We start from the raw sequence: 24,967 nt of genomic DNA on the forward strand, positions 1-24,967 counted from the left end.
TTCTAGAATGTTCTAGGTTTGGAAGAGACATTAAAGACCATCTAGTTCCACCCCCCTGCCATGGCAGAGACACCTTCCACTACACCAGGTTGCTCCCAGTCCCATCCAGCCTGGACTTGAAGTCTTCCAGGGATGGGGCAGCCACGGCTTTCCTGGGAAACCTGTCCTAGTGCCTCAATAGGGTCCAAGTTCACCCACTCTGCCCAGCACTAGACCATGGGCTGGTTTCTTCTCTTTGTTCTTACCCCTGTTGAACTTCCAGGATGGAGGGAACTGAAGGAAAGATGATCACCTAGACAGGGCTCATGAAGGCTTTCCAATGACACTTGCTTCCCAAACATAAGGAAGTGAGAAACAAATGAAAGTTCAGGCATAAGCCTGAGCTAGAGGTCAGTTATGGAATGCCTGGATCAGGTCCCCTGGATCAGGGGGTTCATAAATCCAAGGAGGATGTTCCAAAACTGGGGGACCAGTCTGCTCCTCAATGTGCAGAAACTCAAAATAGAAAATCAATAAAATAACCAGACGAAAAGGATCAGTTCAGTCTTCCTGGGAAAGATCCAAGGGTGAAAAAGTAATTCCAGAAAATGAGGTCAACCTTCTCTAATAACCATAGCTACTGTTTGTGCTCCAGTGAGACATGCATGTGTGGAGTTTACCTCTCCTCTATTTATGGATTTGGCCTCTTGACCTGGAATTCAATGCCTCTCAGTTGATCCTGTCATGTTGTGACAGGCCATATCCTGCATGTTTATTGCATTGGCACCAGTGTTGTCTTTATCTAAAGTGTGATGCAGGCCAGGGCTGATACTAAAATCCAGCATCCATCCTCTCTTTATTTCTAAACAACTAAATTTGATGCAAGCTCTCTCTTTTTTTCTGCCTTTTTTTCCCAGAGGAAATCTCTAAAGCCACTGGAAAGCTCCTGGGGAGAGCATCTGTGCAAATCCCAAATAAAAGATTGGGTTTTGGTAAGAGTTTAGAGCAAGAAGTGGAACTTGAGATGGAACTTGGGGGATTTTGAGTCCTTAGTGTGTCGATCAGCAGAGATGTCGTGAAAGCTGCTCTAGCCATGTGATTTGAACCCATCTCAAAAATGGGACAATTCATTATCTTTGTACAATGTCAGCCTCATGTAGCCAAGGGCATAGAGATACTTAAACCCCCACTCTGAGAGACACCTGACACCCACAATGATTCCACCAGCAGTAGGGAAGGGCTGTATGAGGATGGAGGAACATGTTGGAGGTCTCCTTGGTGGACCTCAGACTCTCTATTACAGAGCCACCCATGCTCAGCCATTTCAGCCCTGGATAGATCTCATTATCTCCTCTCCCAAATTACTGCAGCAGCACTACCAAAGTGTGCAGGGTCACCCTTTAATTCCCTGTGCCAGGGGTTTTCTCAGGGTCTGGACAGCTGGGTTGGTTCAAAGCACACCACAGGTTTTGTGGCATTTGGTGTGGCACCTTCCTGCAGCTGCCAGGGATGCTTCTCTCTAATCCCAGTTCACATCAGGAAGACTAAAAGAGGTTCTTTTCCTCATGTCACACATGGTGGTGGCATTGCAGTGGCCTTGAGCTGGCGAGTTCCCAGCAAAGAAATTTTGTTCCCACAGAGACACAAGAAAATTGACCTGAGGGCAGCAACATCAGTTTTAGTTTACTAGAGATGTTCAGGCATTAGCACCGTGAGTACGGCTGGAGCCCTCTTCAGCATTTACAGCACTTCATAAATTTCAGAGAGATTTAGGGCAAGGAGCCAGATGTTTGGGGAGAAATTCTGAACACTACAGACAAGTGGAAATTTTTTTTTTTTGGTAGTGTATATTTTTTCCCATTAGTTGCAAGGCTATATTTAGAAAGGGGGTGGGGAGGGGGAAGAGAGGGAGAGAACGCAAAAGATAGATTAGGCATTTCTTCATATTCTGTAGTCACTCCAGTTGTTCTGCTTGTAGGAACAGATGTCTCTTTCCTGGGCTGATAGCACTCAGGTCCACGAGGAAATTTTCTTACCAGCAGCTCCTCTAACATAGAAGGGAGATCGGGCCAGAGGTAAGTCAGTCCTTTATGCAGGAATACACTGCAGGAGCCATTGCAGGGAATGCTTTGGGATATTGGTCAGAGACAAAGAGGGGGGCACAGGATCGGAGACAGTGGGGGGCCCGGAAGGATTTGCTGGATATTGGACTCTGAGTCCTGGTTATGGCAATAGGAAGCCCTGGAAGGGGTGGGAGCAGAAAGGGTCCTGCACTGAACACGTGGATGAGCAGCTCAGGAAGTCTCTGGCTCTGTCCATGCAGCAGGTGTGGAAATCCCTTGGGAAGTGCCTGACCCGAAAAGCCAGGCTGTGCCAGCAGCTCGTAGGGGCTGCAAGGAGCTTTCTCCTTGTGACTTTCTTTGCTCTTGGGATTTGGGGCAATGTAAGGATATCTGGTTGTTCTTCAAGGAGATGGAGTGTAATGGAAGTGTGCAAAGTTACAGGCTTTCCCTCCTTGAAAAGTACTGTGACAGCTCTTGTGAGGAGGGGTTGATGTTTTTTGTAGATGTGTAATTGCACGTGTAATTAAATTTTGCTGAAATGCAGTCAGGAAGGTTTTGGAAGCCAGAAGAGATGGTGCACTGCCTGGAATGGGGTCAGCTGCAAGTGGGGATGTTTTACCTGTTTGGCAATGCAGCAGGGTACAAACTCAGCTCTAGGACAGGTGCTGTCTTCCCTCTCTGAAACCACTTGCTGGGTTAGTAGAGGAGAAAGCAGATCCTTTCCAAGGTCCTTAGCAGACCCCTGCAGAAATGCTCCTTGCTTTCACAGCAACACACTCACCAACAACACTGAGCTTTTCCAGGTTAACCTGGTAAATCCAAAATTTGTGGAACTCTGAAGGTACTGTGGGGTCTGCACAGCACTGTCACATGTGCCTTGCTAAGGAAACCACAGAAACCAGCCTCCCAAAGGGTTAAGATATGGTTGTCCCTCCTGGGATGCCTCAAAAAACTCTCTGCTCCCTAACTGGGTCTCCCACCTTGCTGCATTCCCTGGACCAAGACCACACATGTCTCTGTGCCTCAGTTTCTCCCTGCAGCCAAGAGAGCAGCACAGCTTGGAGTGAGTGCTGGGAGGCAGATCTGGTACACCTGCATCCCTACCTGCACTGGTGCCCTGTGCTCCCTGGGTGTGAGCATTGTTTCACCAGTCCTGCATTCCCTGGCTGTGCAGGAGCCCAGGTATTTCCCCAACAGTAGAACTCTGCTGTTGTTCTTTTAGTGCCCTCCTCAGCTTCTTGCCAAATGACAGAGTAAGCAGGCAGCTGAAGGCAGAAAAAGGGAAAAGTGCTCAAAGAGTGCTAAATTTGCAATTAAAAATTTCCTTCTTAAAAGCAAGCAGCAATACACAGGGAGTTATTGTTTTTGCACTTGCCTGTGAAGTTCCTGCATGTACCTATATGGTAATTTTCACTTCACAGTTCTCCTTGCACAGAGCCACAATAGCTGTTATTCCAAACTGGCATCTCTAGCACTTTGTCTCAGGCACCCTGGAAACACTCAATGGATTACTGTAATCCCTATAAAATCAAATGCATTTCTCTTTTACTGTTACGACCTCCCAAGAAGACAGGCTCAAATACATTTTTACTGGCTGGACCCATATGAGTCCAAATCTATATGTTTTGTTTAAGATGTACCTTTTTTAAAAAAAATGTTAATCATCTCAGAAAAAAATTCACTCAAAAATATGTGTTTTCCCCTCACATATAATGGTCCACCAGGGACAGAGAGGGATACACTCAGAAAGTCATGCTCTGATTTCTCTGAAAGTAACAGAGCTGGAAACACACAGCACCTTCTGCAGAGATGTCACTCCATGCTCCCTTGTGACAGATGGCACTTGGTACAAGCCCTGACAGGGTATGAGATATTGGTCTTTTAAATGCTTGCAGTATGATTGATAGAGCATTCACCAAGACACTTAGCATTTCTGTCACTGCAAGGCCAAGATCTGATAACACAGAAAAGAGGGACATGAAAGATACAGTGGAATTGGTAAGGCATCGTAGACATCCAAATGTTTCAGGAGGGACTTTTCTACATAGCATGGAATAAATTAGTAAAAAGAGGCAAAACCCCCTTTATTATTACCTTTCTCATAGGTGACCAGTACTAGCAAGCCTCATCAGAGGTGTGCTGGGAGACCTCTAGGGGCCCACCACTGCTGGGTTGATATTTGTATGTCTGGAGAGGCAAAGTATGTACAACCCCACTTCTCTTTTTGCATGCACATGCACATCAGGGCCCCTTCTTTCAAAGACTGAGGCATTGCTGCTGTAAATGGCCATAGAGGAGGTATAAATTCATAAGAAATCTGCCAGTATATGAATTTCCTCCTCTGTGTATCTCTGGGAACTTCATTTCAGTGTTTTCCTGCATGCTTAGGACAAGGGCTGAGGGAGAAACATGAAGACCTTTCCAAGTTTTAAATAGATTGTCTCTGGGGTGTTCAGGACTGTGTTCTGTCACCTGGTTTTAAGCAGCAGGTTCAAGCCTGGATGCAGAGAGTTGGCATTTGGTCCAAGCCAAGTGGCATCAGTCCCATCTGGGTCACTTTGCTCCGTGGAGAAGAGGAATGCACTTTGGAGAGCTGTGCTCTCCCTCATCTAACTGGCAGTGATTCCTCATGGCCTAGGGTGACCTGCTGGACTAAATCACTCCTTGGGCACCCACACACTATTTCTTGTCACAAAATGAGCTAGGGATGTGGGGCCCTCACCTTCAAAGGATGTGATTTTGGCCTTGGGCCCATAGGGAGCACAGGATCTACCTGTGTGTAAGCAGCATTGAACTGAGTGTGGTGGGTGGAGCTCAGATCACAACACAGAGCAATATCCATTGCCCATCTACAGGAGGGCCTTGGAGATGGAGGAGCACACAGAGGCCAACTGGGCATCTCAGGCAGGAGGCAAACAGCTCAACAGCACATCAACAACACCAGCCCAACAACCAGCACTGCATCAGCCTCCACACATCCTCAGTCTGTGATTGCTTACAGGTCCTGAAGGATTACCCCTATGCCTGAGACTGCACATACAAGTTTTTCCCCTTGCCAGATGGGAAATCTGATTCTCATGGCCAAGATTGGAGATTCAAAAGTCAGTTTGGGTGGGTTAATCTCTCTTGGCCTTGAGAGGAAGATGTATGAAGAGCAGGTAAGGTGACTTGGTCTGTTCAGCCTGGAGGAGACTGAGGGGAGACCTCACTGAAGTTAAAATTTCTTTGTGTAAGGAGGGGCAGGCACGGACCTCTTCTCTGTGATGACCTGTGATGTGACAGGACCTGAGGGAATGGCCTGAAGTGGTGTCCAGGTAGGCTTAGATTGGATATTAGGAAAAGGTTCTTCACCCAGAGGGTTGTTGAGCACTAGAACAGGCTCCTCAAGGACCTGGTCACAGCACCAAGCCTGACAGAGCTCAAGAAGTATTTGGACAACATCTCTGGCACGTGGTGTGACTCTTGGGGGTGGTCCTGTGCAAGGACAGAAATTGGACTCTATGATCCCTGTGGGTCCCCTCATACTCTGTATATTCTGTGATTCTGTGATTCCAGACAAAAGCTGTAATTCAGCACATGACCATTCAAACCACCAGAAAAAGTAGGACTTGCTGGCCATCACACTCTTTACGACACATGGGCAAGCAGACCATGGCTGAATAGTGCCAACACCCAGCAATTAGCTATCATCTGTCCCAGTCAGGCTGGTTCTCCCATGGTTTGGCATAAATCTGAAATTATTTCTCTTCAGGAAAACAACAAGAAGCAGGCAATACTCTGTTTCACAGAAACCATCCAGCCCTGTTTGCTGTGTTTCAATGCCAAAGCAATTGTGAAATTGCAGGGAATAAGACCTAAATGAAAGGATGTGTGGTGGAGAGTGTTAAAAAATGCCTTGCAAGGTCACATTAGAGGAAATAAGGATCACTCTCAGTGCCTATTTGTTGTGCTTGTCAGCTCAGATTTCCTCTGTCCTCCTAATGTTTTTCAATCTGCTGCCTAATTTCAACTAGAATTTGGCAGAAGGGAAAGATCACCTCAATTTTCAGGAAATTAGGCAGCAAAGAAAGGAGAAAGTCAAACAAGTGTTGGAGCCAAGGGAAGAGCTGGAATGTGAGTGGTCATTAAGGCAGCCAAGTGTCCACATGGGAAAAAGTTATAATAAGCATCTCAAGCAGGGGAAAGCATTCCCCCAGTCCTGTGAGCCACTGTGAGACATGAGACTGCAAGAAATCAGGTGTCATTTAATCTGACACTCATAAAACTATGTGTTTTGTGTCTCCAAAGTCCCTTTTATGTCCATGGCATTGGAGGGGAAGAAATAATCAAGCTCTGCTCTGGAGTTGGCAATTTTTAACTGCAATTCCCCAGAAGGTGTATGTTTCACACATTTGTTCCAGTCACCCTCAGACCTAGAGGTTTAAAGGAGACCTCAGTGCCCAGAAGTCAAGTGAGAGCAGAGATCTGATGCCCATAAAAATGGGATCTTACCTGCCCTGAGAATAGCCCCATTTCTGCTTTGGAGTAGAATCTGTTTCCCCCAGAATTATCTCTCTTCTCACAGCCCAAGGGCCAGATGGGCACCAGCTTTTTCCTTTCAGCAGCTGGATTCATTCCCTTTCTCTCCCTTTCTTTCTTTCCTGTCAGCAAACCCACCCTCCCAAGGCTGAGCAGGAGACACATAGAGCAAGCTCTACCACATATAGGGCAAGGTCGACATGCACAAAAACACCATATTTGGCCAGTTTGATCCAGAGTTGAGTGAGAGCTTGCCAGAAGGAGAATCATACAATTTAAATTGAAAGAGAGTGAGTTTAACCCTTCATTTATAAATATAATGATAAATCACCCAGGGAACTTTAAACACAGGAAGGCTGAAAAGCTAAACACATACTGCTGCCACCCCAGGCAGCAGAATAACACCAACAATCAGGACAGGGTGAGGGGAGCAGGGAGGATGATAGAGGAGCCAGGTTGCCATATCAGATGTTCCAGTTCAGGACAGGGAGAAAAGAAAGCTGAAGCTGTTTATACTAAATTACACTCGTGCTTGTTAGCGTCCTTTTCAACTTTCCGATCCCAGTGTGTGGCTCTGGTGTCTGCACACAGAGATCCTTTCTGCACACCAATAAATAATCCTTTTGGCATGCAGTTAGGACAAAACTCAGTTGTCTGACCTGCCTTTTCTTTTGTATCCTATCACTTGAATTGCTGAGCCAGATACAAAAGGCTAAGGAAGTGAACCCCGTTAATTTCAGTGAGGTCAGGGTGAGCCTTAAGGCTGTCACCAAGCACACAGCTAGGGGAAATGGAATGTGGGATGGGCAAGGATCTCCTCCTGGAGCAGGCATAGCACTGAGCTGCCCATGCTAAGTTAAAAAGGGTGATGCCAAGCAGTCAGTGAGTGAGGGAAGAGGCTGCAGGACCTGTTTTCAGCACAGTGACCATCTGTTTCCTATTTGGCCCCAGAATGATGGAACTGGCTGCATCACACAACAATGAGAAAGTACTTCAGAGCAAGTTCCCCTCTCCCTGTGCTGAGCAGGGACCTTTATCAGAACAAGGGAAAGCAGGTCAACCTCCATTCTCTGTCCCTCCCTTTATCCCATTTCTACTCAGATTCCTGCTGTACTTTTAAGGAAATGCTACCCACAGTTTCCCAGACAGACAGACAAAATCCAGCTTGAGAGGTATAATATAGCAGTCTAGGCCAACTGGCACAGTCAGACAGCACTCTAAAGGATGTGTGTTTACCCATTTTGGGCTTTGCAGACTGCCAGCTCCAAGAAACAAGGATTGCATGGAAATCTGGGGGGCTGAGGGCTCAGGAAGGTATGAAGTAGGCTAAGTTCCAAGCTCTTTGAGGATTTTAGGAAGGGGGTTAACCCAAAGTCTATTTGCTCTATAAGTAGAGGTGGTTCTTGCAGCTCTGTATGAGCTCATGCCATAGTCATGAGTAATAGTGCAAAACACAGCAAAATAAAGGTTTGCAGAGGCTTCAAAGCTTCTCATTAATTTAGCCATGCCCCTCACTGACTTCCATATGCCACCATATCATGGTGATGAGTAGCTGAAATGACTCACTTTTAACACCTGCATGAGTATGTCTGATGGCAAAGAAAGAGACCTGGTTGAGATAGCATTTGCACTCAGAGAGGGGAAGAATTTAAAATCTTTGAAAATGTTTAGCTTTGCTCAGACCCAAGGTCAGGCTGCCTTTCTGTGTTGCAAAATGAGGCAATGTACCTTTCTCATGGGCTTGGAGTCCCACAAGGGAAAAATCCCTAGTAGCTGTAAAATGGGGGTTTGGTCTAGCTCCATCTCATTAAAAACACTCAGAGGAATTCTGTTGCTTTGCTAGTCCAGTTCTCCATCCTTTCTGCTTGTGAGCCATGAGATGAGAGCAGTCCCACAAAGAAAGGAAGAGGCCATTCACCCAAACATCCATCAGTAACAATTTGATTAGAGGAAGATTTTTCCCACCACAGCCCAAGAGGCAGCTTTTCCACAGACTGTCAGGGAGGAAATCTTCAGGATTAATGAAATTTGCTGGGGCTTATTTCATGTTGTTGTTTGGATTTTGAGTTCAAATAGAGCAGTGATGGACTGGGAAAGCTCTAAAGCAGCACTTTTTGTATAATCAATTTGGGAAACACAAGGTCACCTGTTTTTCAGCAATTTACAGTATCTGGAGTTTATTTCCTTGCATGTGGGGCTCAGTGGAAAAGGTGGCTATGTAAGCCAGGACATTGTATAGGCTGATTAGTTTAATTTTCTATTTATCTGTAACATGTCCTACATCCCTCAAAGGCATTGTGGGGATGAGGAACATTTGAATGTATTTGGAATTGCTGATTTAATTGAGACGAGAATGGCAAAATAAGATGAATATCAGGTGTTTGTGATAAGGGATCCCAGACTGAACAAAAATCTCCCAGAGGAGGCAAGCTACTAACAAGAGACAAAATCAGAGCAAACAGCCAGTGACATGGAATTTCAGTGAGAAGACAAATGCATGTGAGAGTTCAATAGAGTTTAATGCAAGTTCAGGGATGGGATGGGTGATTTTATCTGCTCCCCTTGCTCAGGTATGTGTAAACACAGATATACCAGCTCACACTGCACTCCAGGGGCATCAAAGTCTTTCTTTATTCCTTGGCTTCCACAGTGCTTCTCTTGATAGCATCTGCAAAGAGAAAGCTGGGAGCAGATCCAGGCATCTGCTCATTTCAGTTTGTTTTCATAATTAAAGAGTGAAACAAACAAACAGAGAAGATGGTAAGAATTTTAGGAAATCAGTAGACAACGGGCCAGGATTCTACATCATCCCCATGCATGCTTCTCAGATGCCAGACTTTGCAACTCCACTACCTTCAGCCTATTTTGGGACTTGTTTTTCCTGTTTTTTTCTAGCAGTGTGCTTGGCACAAAATGTAAAGAGACAAGACTCTCCATCAGGAGTCTGCAGGCTCAGTCAGACCCAGACAAAACCCCATGAACATGTGTGCTACTTGGGCTACCACTAGAGATCAGTGCAGGGTGAGGTAAGCTGGTCATTCCCAAAGCAGATGATGGTCCAATGTCTGGTTTCTGCTGGAGATGGCCTAGAGGGAAAAGGGGACACAAACTAGCATTGTTCCTCTTTGCCCAATAGTTCTTTGGGGCATTACGGGTGGCCTGACGCCAGGCTTCAGGATTTCAGTCCTGCAGTGTATTCTGGCACTAGGTTGGATCTCAGGAGGTCTTTATGTTTGAGCATTAGCCATTCCAATGGACAATTCAACTCCTTGGGCTTCAATGTGTGCCATTTGCTTCGAAATAGCCTTCTGAGTTCAAGGACATTAAAAAACAGCTTTTGCCTTCAAACCACTTCCACAGACTGAGAGGCAAGAAGGAACTAGAACAATGCCCAGATTCCAGGCTAACATACCCAAGATCCATCATGATGGCAAAGTCACTTCTCCAAGAATTTTCACACCTGGTCTTCTAAATTCTCAGTCCTAATCTCTGCTTTTTCTCAACAAATGTTCTGCTTCACTCTCACCTGGATTGAATGAACCAAGAAGAGTAATCACAACTAAGCTGTAGCATCCCGTGAGGACTATTGATCTTGAATGTTGACTATTGGCCAAACACTAGTGAGACACATTAGGAGTGTTGTATGCAGGAAATGCAGAGAGACATGGTGGGCAGGCAGAAGGCGGCTTTGGCACTCATGAGGCAGGCTCAGAGCTGCTGTGGTGTTCCTTGGACCCAGTTAGTACTATCCCTGCAAAACATTTTCTTTTGCCCAGCAGGGACTCTCTTTGAGATCCACTTTTCACTTTTGTCCTAAGTAGCTTCCTCCTCCACTTTGTACACAGCCACCAACAGCTTGAAACATCTCAGAGGTGATAGAGCACCTTTGGTCCATCCTACTGACTCCCATAAGCAGCAAAAAAGATTAGAGGAAGAGGGAAAAAAGCTGCCAGAGCATCCCAATTCCCTCAGCAATTCCAGACTTCCAAACCAAGACACTCAGCCCAGGCAGAGTGCAGTTCTGTGAGCACTGGGAGATGTGTTTGCAGCTCCTTGTCTCCCAGTCCTTCCGCACTTGGCTCATTGGTAGCAGGGATTTCAAACCCTCATAAATCAACTCTTTCAGCATCATTCTGTGCTGATCCAAGCTGATTTTTTTAACCTCAAAGCCCTGCTCAGCCACTTTGAGATATTCCAGACATTTTTCAACCATTTATTTTTATTGAAACCAGCCAAGTCTCTGTATATATTGTATTTTTTTTAATCTTTTTAATATACAAATCAGTTTAAAATAGTGTATAAGTCAGGAATGATTTGCAAATTAAACTGTCAAACCCTGGCAGGACTAGTGGCTTACGCCCTTAGCTTGAAATCTTCTGGCTGCTGTTGCTGTGAACACAGATCTCTAGAAGATGCCACACAGCCTGCTTCTGCTTTCTCTGAAAATTCAGCCTTTCTTTGATTTCAGGGAAATCTTACAGCTCCTGAAAACACTGCTGCATGTAACTCTCTAATGGGACCCCCTGCCCAAGGCAAGGAATATGATATTTTAGGAATCAAACACTGGGGTTATAGTTATGCAAAGGTCTTCTAACCTTAAAACCATTTTTGTACAAGGAAGAGGAGGAGAAACTTGAAGTGAGGTGTGTGTCTCTTTCCTAAAACATGCATCTGGAGCCACTGCAAGACACTAGTTATAAACCCAGGTATTTTTCTTGCAATTGTTGGTAATCTCATATTGGTAGATGGGGATTTACTACTCAGGATGTGCAAATATGCTGGTTAAAATGTTTTTAAGTGACAAGATGTTGAGCCCTAAGGAATGCTGACATATTTATCACTATACCTCCGTTTCTTTTCTTCCAGATTGCTGGAAGTCAGTGACCATGCCGACCTCCTCCACCCAACTGCCAGCCCTTGACTCTATCAACTCCACCGAGCAACCTAACTCCATCAACTTGTTCTCCAAGTTCATCCACTCAGACGAACAACTGTTCACAGATTTTTATAGCCTGTGGATTGTCCTGATGGTAGTCAATGCCATCATTTTCCTGGTGGGTGTTGTGCTGAACAGTTTGGCACTGTATGTCTTCTGCTTCCGTACCAAGACAAAAACCACCTCTGTTATTTACACCATCAACTTGATCGTAACTGATCTCCTGGTGGGCTTTTCCTTGCCTGTCCGGATCATCATGTTCTATAGTGCAGGGGATTGCAAGAATTGTTCCTTGGTCCACATCTTTGGCTACTTTGTCAACATGTACTGCAGCATCCTCTTCTTGACGTGCATCTGCGTTGACCGCTACCTGGCAATAGTGCAGGTGGAAGCCTCACGTAAATGGAGGAACCCCACCTGTGCCAAGGGGATCTGCATCTTCATTTGGATCTTTGCCACTGTGGTGACTTTCTCCATCCTAACCATGGCGATACGGTTTGCAGAGTGCTGCCTCTCCAAGATCCTGGTCCTGATGGTCTGCGAGTACTTCTTCCCTCTAATCATAATCATCTTCTTCACCACCAGGATTATGTGTGCGCTGTCCAAGCCCAGCCTCATGCACCAGAGTCGGGAGAGGAGAATGAGGGCTGTGCAGCTCCTTATCACCGTCCTCATCATCTTCATGATCTGCTTTACTCCTTTCCACGTGCTACAGGTCACAATCTCCATCAACCCAGACATGCCCCACAACGTCAGCCTCCTTGTCTACCACGTGACAGTGACTCTGAGTAGCCTCAATAGCTGCATGGACCCCATCGTCTATTGCTTTGTCACCAATAACTTCCAGTCAACCATGAAAAACATCTTCAGGAAAACCGAGCCAGAGCAAACTAATGCAGACATCCTGGGTATGAACAAAAACTCCAAGGGCTCCAACGCAATCATCGCCTTCTCAAACACAATAGGAAGCCCTCTGAGCTTGCCATCACCAAGAAGTGTCCAGATATAACCCACATCTGATGGGACACGTTGCAGTAAGCCAGTGCCATGATGCTGGAATATTGATAGGATGCACAATACTATAGTTTTTGAACTCTTTGTGTTTTAGGCTGAGGTTCAGACTGACAGTGGTGGAATTTATTCCTCAAGAACATTGTGGTCTGTTTGGAAATGGAACCTACAATTCTGTTAGTACCATACAAAAAAGAGTCCACTAATTACTGTTCCCAGCAGGGAAGTTTTCTTTGTATTTTAATACAGACATTTTACTAGCAACAAACTCTTTACTGTGGTTTTCTTTGCATGTTTGTCATCATAATGCAGCACTTCTAAGATGACTTAGAAAGCAGGATAGCTCTAGTTTGTAATGAAAGATTTTTTGCCTATATATTTAAGAATAAAGGACAAGAAAGATGTTTCCAGAGCTATCCACTACAAAGATTTTAGATGCCAATGGAATGGGAAAGGAAGTATTCTAGTCCACATGTCACTAGTGACTATTCATTTGTTCCTGAAAAATCTGAATCTTCTCAGGGAAGAGATGAAATCAAGCAGTGAAGTCTCCTCTTGGCTATAAGAAAAAATACATGTCTATGTATATATTTTCAAACAATTGTCTGTGTTGGGGAGAGGTTAAGAATATGTTCCACCTGTATTTGGATCACTAAATCCCCTGAATTGCAGATGAGTATACAAAAATCTGTGAAAATGAACACGAATCCCAGCAAATTCTGATGTTCTGCTCTGTCTCCCTGAGGAACAGCCAAGATGAAAACCAGAACCAGACTATGATGCTATGCTACTCTGGTTTGGTTTTTCTTCCTGGCATGTTGTAACTTCAGGGCTTGCTGTTCTAATTCTCCCAGCAATCCATCCACTCAGTCACTCAAAAGCCAATACACCCAAGCACAGAAAAAGAATGCATCTCAGGCATCTAGGTTGAAATAATTCACCCCAGGACAAACTCACTAGACTGTTTTAAAGAGCCATGTTTAAAGAGCAGGCATTGGTCCAAGCTAGAGCATCCTGGAGAACTCTGCATCCCTGAGATCTGACTGTGGTACAGCCATCTACATTCCACAGAAACACAACATAAACAATGCCTCAAACTGCCTCTTGCAACACATATATGTTTCACCTAACCTATTTCCCTGACCAACCTAATGGGTATAAAATCTGAACCATCAATATCACTGTAATACAGGGAACTGTGTGTTCCAGTACCTGTTCCAGTGAAATCCGTAATTGCCAGTACCTGCAATGTGAGCTCTTTCCCAAGCAATGCAGCTAAATCAGTGCTCTTCTGCTGGGACCTCTATTCCTTTGAAGAGGATTTTCCCTCCAGGAGGTGGTGATAAGGGGCCACCAACACTATGGCACTATCCCATGGGAGGTAAGACTGTTGTCCTGGTCATGGTTTCACTTCCCAGGGCCCAGCTGTACCATGGCTTCCTTCTTCCCCATCTATTTCCTTATTCCTGCCACTGATACAGGCACCTCACAGCTGTCAAATGATGCATCAGCACACACGGATCAGGCTCTGACTTCTCAGCCAGTTTGGCCACTTCACATTTCTGACACCATTTTCCACCAGTCCCTCCCTTGGAGAAAGCAATTTTTTGTCTCAGAGGTTCGCACTTCCCTGCAAACTCCCAAAAACTCAAGCTCACCAACCCACCACACATGCTCAGGTCTTTCCATGCTTCCCAAGCTGCTTGTAATGAAAATGTGTGTCACATACACAGAGCTGTTAACAGCACCGTTTTGCCAAAGCTGCTCAGAGAAACACTAGGAAATGTGCAGGCCCTGTGCATAGCTTATTTTAGCTTCTTTGTTCCAATAACCCACAGATTCACACCTCCCATTCTCTTGCTATCAACAGTATTTTTGCCTTATACAGAAATGTCTTACCATCTTTCTCAGTTCAGTTGTTCATTTGAGGTCAGTATAAAATCTCTAAGATTATTTGCTTAGATTTTTTTAAGTTCCTAAACAAAATCTCAGTCAAAGCTTTGTCTGTCTGCTGTAAACTTCACTTGTGGTAGTCTGAATTCTCCTTACTGTCAGTCTATTATTCACTCCCCATAAAAGCCTCCTGAGACAGGATAATTCTCTTTATTTTTAATACCTATTGCCTTATCCAGAGCTTTCAGCGGTTCTTCTTCATTTTATATCAGCTCCAAAACAGGGTCTGGTTCCTTATCAAAGACACAGCCTCTGAAAACTGGAAAGAGATCAACTTTTTCACAAACTAACCTACTTTTTTGTGATTTTTTGGAGCTTTTTGTTTAATCTACACTGTTTAACATCTCACTTTTCCTCAGGGTGCAGAACTTGCTAAACTTCTGTCCTATTTTAAATCACCCATTTGTACTCAGGGCACAAAGTTGAAAACCAAAACCAAAAACTCAGCTATCATCATATTTCTATTATATTTCTATTATATTTCCTAAATATTTCCCCAAATGGCACAATTTTGAGTGGCACCTTCCACCTATCAGTTCCCATTGCGGCTGAATTCAGTTCTCTGTGCTTCTGGAGACTGGGGCAAGGTCTCTCACTTCCTGTTCTACACCGTCCCTCTGCTCAGGGTATCTCCTTGGGTTGCCTCTAATTAATCACCAACAGGGACTGGAATTGTCCTGTTCCTACTCCAACCTGCCCAATGAGAACAGCCACACAAAATAAAATAGGGACACTTCCAAGGACAATGTGAGTCATTCCATGCATAACTGAATACGTGCAGAGACTGCCAAGGTAGAGCACGCACACACAAGTCAGCTTTTGCAGGGCAGTCCTTTATGCAGAGTGTTTAAAGATTTAGATGCCAAATTCTCGATGATTTCAAATTAAATCCAGTACTTAGCAGTCTTTGAGGATGTGGATCATTCCCTAGAGGCTGAAATAGTAATCAGGGTGGATGGGCATTGCATGTCATACTACCACCACTGAGTCAGAGAATGCATTCCCTAAAGAGCTTAACAGCAATAAAGAGCTCTGTAAAAAGCCCCGACCTTTCAGGGAATTACAGCATTCATTCCTCTTTGATGTGCTGTGCTTCTCTTGTGTATCTAAAATCCTATAAAGCGAATTAGAAATATCCTCTTCTACCAGCTGCCCAGAGGCCAGCAAAGGAAGATGGTGAAAAATCTCTCATGTATTTCTTGGAAATCTCAGTCATTCCTGGGACACAAAATCTCTGTTAACCATGAACCTGAGTCACAACTCAGTCACAACACAGATATCTGCAGTCTGTTGACATGCTAGGGAAAAGATATCCAGAAATTATTATCTTTCTCTCTCTGCTGTGTGGCTCACCTGTATTGTATCCAGCACAGCCCATGATTCAAAGCACTTCTGTCTTTGCAAGGTTTTCCCTGTTACAGCCCAGAAACCTGTAGCAAGGCAAAGCTGTACAATAGCCAACCCTCAGTCATACTGCAAACATATCAGGGCCCAGAAAAGCTGAAGATCTCAAATTCTGCACCAGAAAATGAGACCCTGGCACCACACGTGGGGTTATCTGCCAGCCTAGCTTCCTCCTGGGCTCTGAGCAAGCTTTGCCTTCCCTCCACAACCTCTTGGTAACTGCCAAGAGGAAACAACACAGCCACGTGCAAGGGCAATTTCTTCCTTCCTTGTCCCTCTGGGGTTTGTTCTCTCTGAGATGTGTGCACAAGAGTCTCATTAGTCAGGCTAATCAACATTAGCACTGCTAGCAGGTGTGGGCTCTGGGGGCAGAAAGGCTGAGGAAAATGGAATTGCCATGTTAGGAATATAAGCACAGGTCACTCTGCTCTTCTGTATCTGTCTTCCAGGTGTAAGAGCAGGAGTGGCTCTGGGCAAGGATTTGGGAGAAGACAGGTCTGATCTCCACAGCTATTCTGGGACAGAGGAAGATGAGGAAGACATTGCAGAGGAACCCAAGCCACAAATTAATAAAGAAGGAAGGAAAGGAGATGGACACAACAGGTTAAACAACAAGTTGAGTTCCATGAAGGGCAGGGCTAGTAAGAACAAAGATGAGGAAAGTAGGACAAGGGAAAACAGACAGGGAATGCAGGGACGTGATACCCTGCAAAGGATGACAGAGGAAAACAAATGTGGGCTGGCTTGCTTTTCCCCTTCTGGACACAATTAGTCCCAAAACAGAAGCTCTGGGGAGGGTGCCAGTGTTTGGATCAGAGCTGGAAGACTCCCATTTTAGGAAGAAAAAGCTTTTAAAGCAGGGCACTTTATCGCCTTCCCATGGTGAGGCCCAGAAAAGGGACAAGTGTGATCTCCTCACATTCATCTGAGCTTTTGTGGTCTTGCAGCAGAAAACAGGAAGGCCTCCAGTGTGCTGAGAAAGAGGAAGAGGGTCTTTATCCCTACACCCTTGGGAAGAGGGTACTGGGGACGCAGGAGATGTGGTGTGGGTGTGGATGTTCATGGACTCATATCAGCATCCATTGTAAATGGATGCTACATGACGAGCAGGATTGTCATGGGAAGTTCTGGGCGAGGCTTGTGATAGGTGGTGCCACCTGAAATGTCACATTGCAGCACATGTCCCATGCTCTGCAGGGTATCCTGAGCAGGGCAGACTGGGATTGCAGCATGTGCCCTAACACAAGAAATAATCGATCACTTCACTGTAGTATTTCAGTGTTTTGTGGTGGGCCCTGTTCGGCTATTTGAGCTTAATGGGGATGCCAGGGAGAATATCCACTGCAACCATAGAATCATAGGATTATTTGGTTGGAAAGGATGTATAAGATCATCAAGTCCAACTCTTTCTCCAGCTATGTTAAGGCCACCACTATGTCCCTAAGTATAACATCTACATATCTTTCAAATATGTCATGCAATGATGACTCACACACTTCCCATCTTTCTGATTCCTTCTTCTTCAAATGTGTCAAAAAGCCCCCAGACTTCCCTGGCAAAGATGTGAGTTTCTCTAAGTGTTCTTCTAATCAGCCAATGCTGGCAGGATATAAAGGTCTTAGTTCATGAAACTGTCCTTCTTCATGATTCTTGTCAATAGTGTCAGAGATAAGATTAATTTAGGTATGGAGATCTGGGTCTGAGTTCTAGCACAAGGGATTTTGCTTTTCCTTCATGGCTCTATGCACAGGAATGAGGTTCTTCTTTCCAGCTGCTATGCAACAAGAAAGAGCCTTTCAGATGAAATAAAGCTGAGTTTACATGCAGGAGAAAGTCCTTGTTCACCTCACAGCAATCTCAGGGAAAGCTCAGAGGAGCTTCTGTCATCCCAATGAGAAAGTAATGGAATCATAAAATACTCTGAGTTGGAAGTGACCCACAAGGATCATTGAACCCAACTCCTGGCCCTGCACGGGACCATCCCCAAGAGCCACACACCACAGCCAAGAACTCTGATCCAAACATATCTCCTCCAAGCACATCACCTATGGTCTCAGTAGGAAAAGCCAAAGAGCAAGGATTAGTCTGAACTCCAGTCCCAAAAGAAGCATTCTTGGGGATGTCTTGAAGGCCTTGCAGGTGACCTCTTAGCTTCTTTTTGATCCCTCAGTAGACCTTAGTAAGACCTTCCTGACATGACCCTAAAGCAAACAAATTTCCCTCTATGGGATTCAAGTACCCAGGAGCAAAATAGTGGTGAAGGTTTTGTTTAGAGCAGTTTTACTTCCATCTCCTCCAAAAGAGGACTCTAAAACACGCCTAGAAGTGCTTGTTTGTCTCTACAGATGGAGAAAAATGGAAATTGCTGCAGATCAGTTAAACAGATTCCCCCAAGAGACGTGCCTAGGGGAAGTCCACATGGGAGTAGGGGCATGGCATGAAAGCCTTGGGCCAGAGCCCAGCTGTTGGTTCATCTGTTCTTTGATCCCACAGTCAGCATCTCTCCAGAGAAGGGTCCTTATAAATTCATTCCTGAAGTTCATTAGACAGGAGCTTAGGCCAAAGCCCAGTATCCAACCCCTTGATGTTTTGGATAGCTTGGAGACTACCCAAATCCTGTCTTCCCAGGGAAGGCCTCTTTTGACTGATTGTATTTAGAGCTGGAAATGCCACCCTGCCCACGTTGCTTGGAAAACACAGTGCGCTCAAGACGCCAGTTCAGACGGACTTCTCTGCACAGCTGCCCATTTGCAGAGCATGTGGTGGGAATCTGTTGATAGGTTCTTGACAGAAGTTATGGCTTGTTTATCTGGTAGCTTTACTTTTTGCCTCCTACCCAACCCGGAAACCCTTCCTCTTCTAACCTCTTGGCCTGCTATTATACACAGAATCTTCTACACGATAATTTTGGTAACCATGATTCATCTTACGACAAACATTGCATAAAGCAAGCAGATTTGTATTGTCATAATTAAAGCAAATGATTGGATGGTTTATCTATACAATGTTAACAGTTCTGCCACTGCTAGTACTGTACCTGACTTACAGAGGTTTCAGAAAGTCACTGTAGGGTGTATTAACCCATGGAATATTAAAACAGGCATGACCCTGCTGTTTCTCAAGGCTGGAAGGACTTGAAAGCCAGCAGAACTTCTTTCCAATGTTACTGATTGGCTAGTGGAGGTGACAAAGTCTCTCCCAGTCATCCCAGCATCAACCCACTTAAACTGGAGCCCCTTTTTCAGAAATCCTGCAGTCCTGTTCTAATTTCTCTGGGGTTTAGAGAAGATACATCTCCTTCTTTGTATTTGCAGTGTTGCATTCCAAAGCCACAGATATTTGCTCTTTGTCTAACAGATAACTACACCCTGAGATGCCAGACCTTTTTTTTCCCCAGCAAAGGTATTTGTAAACAACCCTCTACTCCTGCATTCCAAAAAAATTAAATTACTCTGTCTCTTCCTATGAGGTGTGTTTCCAGGGTCAGTCTTTCTGGTGGTTATTTGCTGAGCTTCTTTAGATGTTTCAGCTGCCTTTTCCAGGTCGAGGCATAAGAGAAAGATGGGAATGGGAAACAGAGGGGAGTTAATCCACCAATTGATTTAAAATAGGTTAAACCCCTTCTTTACACTGGGGCAGAAGAGGGATGATGCAAATGGACTGAGGAACATAGCTGATGTTCCAGGACACAGGAGCAAGGTTCTTCCACACCCACCACCCAGAGCTCCAGATCTGCCAGCATCAAAGAGCATCCTTAACATTTTTTTGTTTCCTTTCAGCCACCACACTATCCATCTACACCTGCCCAGCAAAGCCCATATACTCTGCACTTGGCAGACACATGTGGAGCCCTCCCAAGCCCAGAGAGATTGGAGGAGTAGGTGGGAGGGTGTCTTCTGTATGTTTTCTCTACAGCTGCCATGTCTAATACCAACAGCAGCAGCTGCCAGTACAAGGGATGTGGATGTGCATTTGTAACTTAACTTTCATGAACAACAGCACAGCTGTTTGTGCTGCAAGATGCTGAGAGGCAGGGAAAAAAAATCAATTGGTTCTGCCATGAGCATCCTGGAGGGTTATTTGTCAGCAATGCTGAGCAAGACAGCAGCAGAATCCCAAGGAAGGGATGCACAGAGGAGGGTAGGACACCTGCACAGAACATAGCTGTGCAGGTGAGGGTGACAAATATGGAGTGTGTGTTTCCAGTAGTACCTGTGTGATAGACAAACACAGAAAGGAGCTGGCAGAAGCAGCTGCAGGCAGGGAAGTTCTCTCCTCTGTGGTAGGCAGCAGGGACCTGTGGGTTGTTTAATATACCCTCAAATTCCTGCTATGTGATGCAGATAAGATATCACCCAGATCCCAATCCAGCACCCACTAGCAGCAATGGAAGATTTCAGAAGAGTGTCTGGTGTCTGTTCTGGCCTGTTCCTGAAAGCCCTTCTCACTTGCACTTCCAGTGGCATTGTGCAGTTGGGTACTTTGCAATACCTCCTGCCCAAGGATCACAACACGTGGCTGAACACCTGCGAATGCAGGTTTTCAGGGGGAAAATGCATGATACATCCAAAAGGGATAAGTTTGTGCAACAATGTCCTTTTCTGTGTATGTGGTGAGAAAAAGAAATGCTTCAAAGTGACTGGGGAGAGGATTCACAGGTATGAATGAACTTACCATGAAGGCACAAACTCTGAAGAGACCAGAGAGATGTGTACTCCTCACAGGTACAGTGAGGAGGTGTGGGGTGAGAGCAAGAAGGAAATTAAGGCACAGTCTCTGCATTCAGGTTCTAGTGAAACATGTCAGGAGTTTATCTACACCACATCAAAGGGTGTCCCTAAGGGGTCTGGGGAGTTTCCTCCTTTCCAGGAGTGTTTGTGGTGAGAGAGCAGACAGCAGCATGGGTACCAGCAGATGACATGAGCAGATCAAAACCACAAGATAACTTTTGTGGGGGAGGGAGCTTTTTAATGTAACCTCCGTGGGGAAGGAGAGCCCTTCATTCTCTCTCCAGTTCCCCTCAAGGACAAAATTTCTTTCCCGTACATGGCAAGGTACAATTTTTTTCCTTGCCATCAGCAAAAATCTTTCACAGATTAAATATGTTCTAACAGCTCTCCAGAGGATCCTCTTTGTCCAGCTCACAGTGCATAAAATCACAGGAAACAGCCTGCCTTAAGGCTTTCCTCAGCAACTGGAGAAAAGATAAAGCTGCTGGACACAGGTGTGACTTTCCCATCTGTTCTTTTTAGACTGGGGCATCATGCAGTGATGTCTCATCCCTTTTGCCTGCAGCAGGACCAGACAGCGCTCAGCACCAGGCAGAATTAGTGTTACAACTGTCCTGGGTATTGCACCAGAACAGATGCTCAATTTGGCCCAGGTCCTTTCATCTTTCAATGTTTTCACAGTCCTTCCCCTATGGAACCTATAGAATATATTGATTTTGATTAACATATATAGTTAATTTTCCCTGAACAAGACTTTGACCTAGGTTTCACTTTTAAAATCCCCATACACCTGTGTGGGATGGGGCACATGACTATGGCAGGCACACAGAGGGATAAAGGGCTCCAGGTAGGCAGACAAATCATGGCCAAGTAGTTGATTTTGTCTTTGAACTTCACTTCCAGTGCTCCCAGTCTCCAATTTCTTACAAGCTCTGCTCTGCATTTACACCCCTGTTACAGTCATCCCCCCCCCTCTTCTCACCCATCCTCACTCACACCAGTGCATCCAGTGAACTGGAACCCAGCTCTTCCTGCACAGAGGTGGGATCCTAAAACTTGGCTACTCCAGCAACCCCAAGGCTGCTCTGCCCCAATAAATTCAATGTCATGTCAGTAGCCACCAGCCCTGTGGCCACCAGCAACTCGCCAGGAATCCCCAACCTTGGCTTCTCTCCTCAGCATCTGCCGTGCCAGCATCCATAGGGAGACCATCACATGAGTTGTCTCCCAGCATCTCCTTTCCCGGCTTTCTGCAGCAGCTCAGAGCACCTCCACACCAATTTTGCTGTGTTTAAATCACTTGCTCAGGACCACTTAGGACACCTGGCTTGGGCCAGGTGGCTGGTATCCTTGTGTTGAAGGAATCTTTCTTTTTTTCTGCATTTCTTCCCTTCCCACGGGAACAGGATGCCCTAATGACAAGACACTGTGTTGTATCCTTCATTCATATGAATGTTACTGGTTACAATTACTGTTTAGGGAAATTTTATAAACACATACAACAGGTTTAAGCTTTCTTTTTATTTATTTTAATTAAGTACTTGTGGATAACAAAATGCCAAACTTCTCAAAAAAACAGCAGTAAATCTGAAGATCTAAACAAGGTCAAGGAATCATAATCTTTTTCCTTGGAAAGTCTGTATTTGTAAACTCATACAGGATGGGAAGAGGGAAGTTTGCTGAATTTCCCCAAGAGACTTCAGTGACCCACCATTGCCTCTGCATTACACTGATGCAAGGCAGGGAGCATTTGCTTGCACCATCCTTTTCTACAGCTTTTTTGGATATATTGTAGCAGAATGATCTCAGCAAATAGCATGGCAGTGTTTTAAGAGGTCTGACGCTGCCAGCCAAGTAGTGACCAAACCAACCACTGCCCTCTGCTGAACGCAGCCTGGAATCCCCACAGAGCTCCCAGTGGTCCAGAAAATTATGGTCAAAATCCTGTCTTGCTGTCAGGATGGAAAAACTCAAACTATTCCCTTAGTTCATGAATGTTCCCTTCAGGTCAGCTACCAAAATCCTATGTTTCATGGTTTCCATGTTGTATTCCTGCTGCAGTGATGCATTTTTACAGCTCATTTAAGTATCTCCTTCAACCTCAGAATATTTATCACTCTGTTAACTAATGCAGTTTGGGTTCAGTTTCCCTCACTACAAAGCTCAAGGAGCCCTGGGTGTTTCTTTATGCACACCTTGCTGTGCTGGACCCCACAGAAATCCCTGGTAGGGTCTCCAGGTCACTGCTAACAACAGACAGCATTGTTTGTTCATGGGCCTGGACAGTAGGCACTGGGGAGACTGTACCTCAAATTCTGTGCTCAGTTTTGGGCCCCTCATGACATGAAAGACATTGAGGTGCTGGAGCAAGTCCAAAGAAGGGCAATGGAGCAGAGGAGGAGGCTGGAGCACAAGTCCTGTGAGGCATAGTTATGGGAGCTGTGGAGCTCAGCCTAGAGAAAAGGAGGTTCAGAGGTGACCTTATTGCTTTCTACAACTCCCTGACAGCACGCTGTAGCCAGGTAGGGGTCAATATATTCTGAACGAGAAGAAATGGACTCAAGTTGTGCCAGCATAGGAATGGGTTGGCTATTAGGAAAAATGTCTTCATTAAAAGGATGGTCAAGCATCGGAACAAACTGCCCAGGGAAGTAAAGGATTCAATAAATTGGAGGCATTTAAAAGATATGTAAATGTGGCCCTTAAGTACATGGTTTAATAGGGGACTTGGCAGTGCTGGGCTGCTGGTTGAACTTAATGATCTTAAAGGTCCTTTTCCACCTAAATGATTCTATGATTCTGTGGTTTCTTGTCCCCTTCAGAGCTTTGTCTGTCCCCAGACACCCAAGGGTGTCAGTCACCACTACCCCAGGGCAGTCCCTGCTTCAGGACCTTTGGCATGACTGAAAATGGTCGCCAGAGCTGCATTTAGGTGAAAACAGAGGGTGGGGAAGCTCTGGCATAGATTGCCCACAGAATCTGTGTCTGCCCCATCCATGGAAGTGTTCCAGGCCAGGCTGGACAGGGCTTGGGACAGCCTGGTGTCGGACAAAGCATCTTTCGGGAGCAGCAGTGGGAGGGGGTTGACGCTCAGCCTTGTCACCGAGGGCAGCTCAGGGCATTTCCCCGCCGGGGCCGCTCAGCAGGTGCCCCACAAGGGCTGGGCCGCGCCCGCCGCTCGTTCTGCCCCGGCCCAGCCCCAGCCGGAGCTCGGCGCTGGCTCCGGGGCCGGGCCGGGCGGGCCGGGCCGGGCAGCGCGGCCGCCGCCAGATGGCGCTGAGGGAGAGGCCGAGGCGGGAGAGCTGCGGCCCCTCAGGGACGGGGCCCGGCCCCTCCAGAGCGGGCTCGAAACCCGTCCTGCAGGGACAGGATCTCTCTGTCCTGTCCTCTCTCTAGCAGGACCCGGCCCCTCCAGAGCGGGCTCGAAACCCGTCCTGCAGGGACAGGATCTCTCTGTCCTGTCTGTCCCCTCTCTAGCAGGACCCGGCCCCTCCAGAGCGGGCTCGAAACCCGTCCTGCAGGGACAGGATCTCTCTGTCCTGTCCCCTCTCTAGCAGGACCCGGCCCCTCCAGAGCGGGCTCAGACCCCGTCCTGCAGGGACAGGATCTCTCTGTCCTGTCCCCTCTCTAGCAGGACCCGGCCCCTCCAGGGCGGGCTCAGACCCCGTCCTGCCGGGACAGGATCTCTCTGTCCTGTCCCCTCTCTAGCAGGACCCTCGGCCCCTCCAGGGCGGGCTCAGACCCCGTCCTGCAGGGACAGGATCTCTCTGTCCTGTCTGTCCCCTCTCTAGCAGGACCCTCGGCCCCTCCAGCGCGGGCTCGAAACCCGTCCTGCAGGGACAGGATCTCTCTGTCCTGTCCCCTCTCTAGCAGGACCCGGCCCCTCCAGGGCGGGCTCGAAACCCGTCCTGCAGGGACAGGATCTCTCTGTCCTGTCCCCTCTCTAGCAGGACCCTCGGCCCCTTGATGCAGCAGCGCACAGCGTCCTTTCAGTGGCCGGATCCTCAGTCCCTCAGTGGTGGGGCTCAGACTTTGTCCCCTCAGTGATCCTCCGTGGCAGGACTCCCCTTCTCTGCAGCAGGGGCTCTGACTGCTCTGAGTTCTGCCTCCTCTAAGGCAGAGCCCTCACTGTTTTCCTTGGCTAGGGGGGGACTCAGATCATGTAGCCTCAGAGACAGGATAGCTCTGCAGTGGGGCTCAAACATACATGAGGCAGGACCTCTGTGGTGAGGCTCAGACCTTGAGCCCTCAAAGCCAGAACCTGCAGACCCTCCATGGAGTGCTCAGGCTGTGTCCCCTAAGAGGCAGGAGCACCCTGCCTTGTGGTGGAGCTCAGACCACATCTCCTTGGGGGAGGACCTCTGCTCCATCCC

General features: G+C 46.4%; 1 protein-coding gene across 1 annotated transcript; it reads left to right on the top strand.

Annotated features, from left to right (window-relative positions):
* The first annotated feature begins 1,969 nt into the window (after positions 1 to 1,969).
* Positions 1,970 to 12,771, top strand: GPR20 (G protein-coupled receptor 20). The gene is made up of 2 exons (XM_021547912.3): positions 1,970 to 2,054; positions 11,427 to 12,771. The coding sequence occupies exon 2, from the start codon at positions 11,447 to 11,449 to the stop codon at positions 12,503 to 12,505; it is 1,059 nt and encodes a 352-aa protein (XP_021403587.1). The 5' UTR covers positions 1,970 to 2,054; positions 11,427 to 11,446; the 3' UTR covers positions 12,506 to 12,771.
* Positions 12,772 to 24,967: the final 12,196 nt, after the last annotated feature.

The sequence above is a fragment of the Lonchura striata genome, chromosome 1, assembly GCF_046129695.1.
Source record: "Lonchura striata isolate bLonStr1 chromosome 1, bLonStr1.mat, whole genome shotgun sequence".
Taxonomy (NCBI): Eukaryota; Metazoa; Chordata; class Aves; order Passeriformes; family Estrildidae; genus Lonchura; species Lonchura striata.

What these genes read in the sequence shown, in the direction of transcription:
- GPR20 (XM_021547912.3), top strand. Translation starts at nt 11,447, where the DNA reads ATGCCGACCTCCTCCACCCAACTGCCAGCCCTTGACTCTATCAACTCC.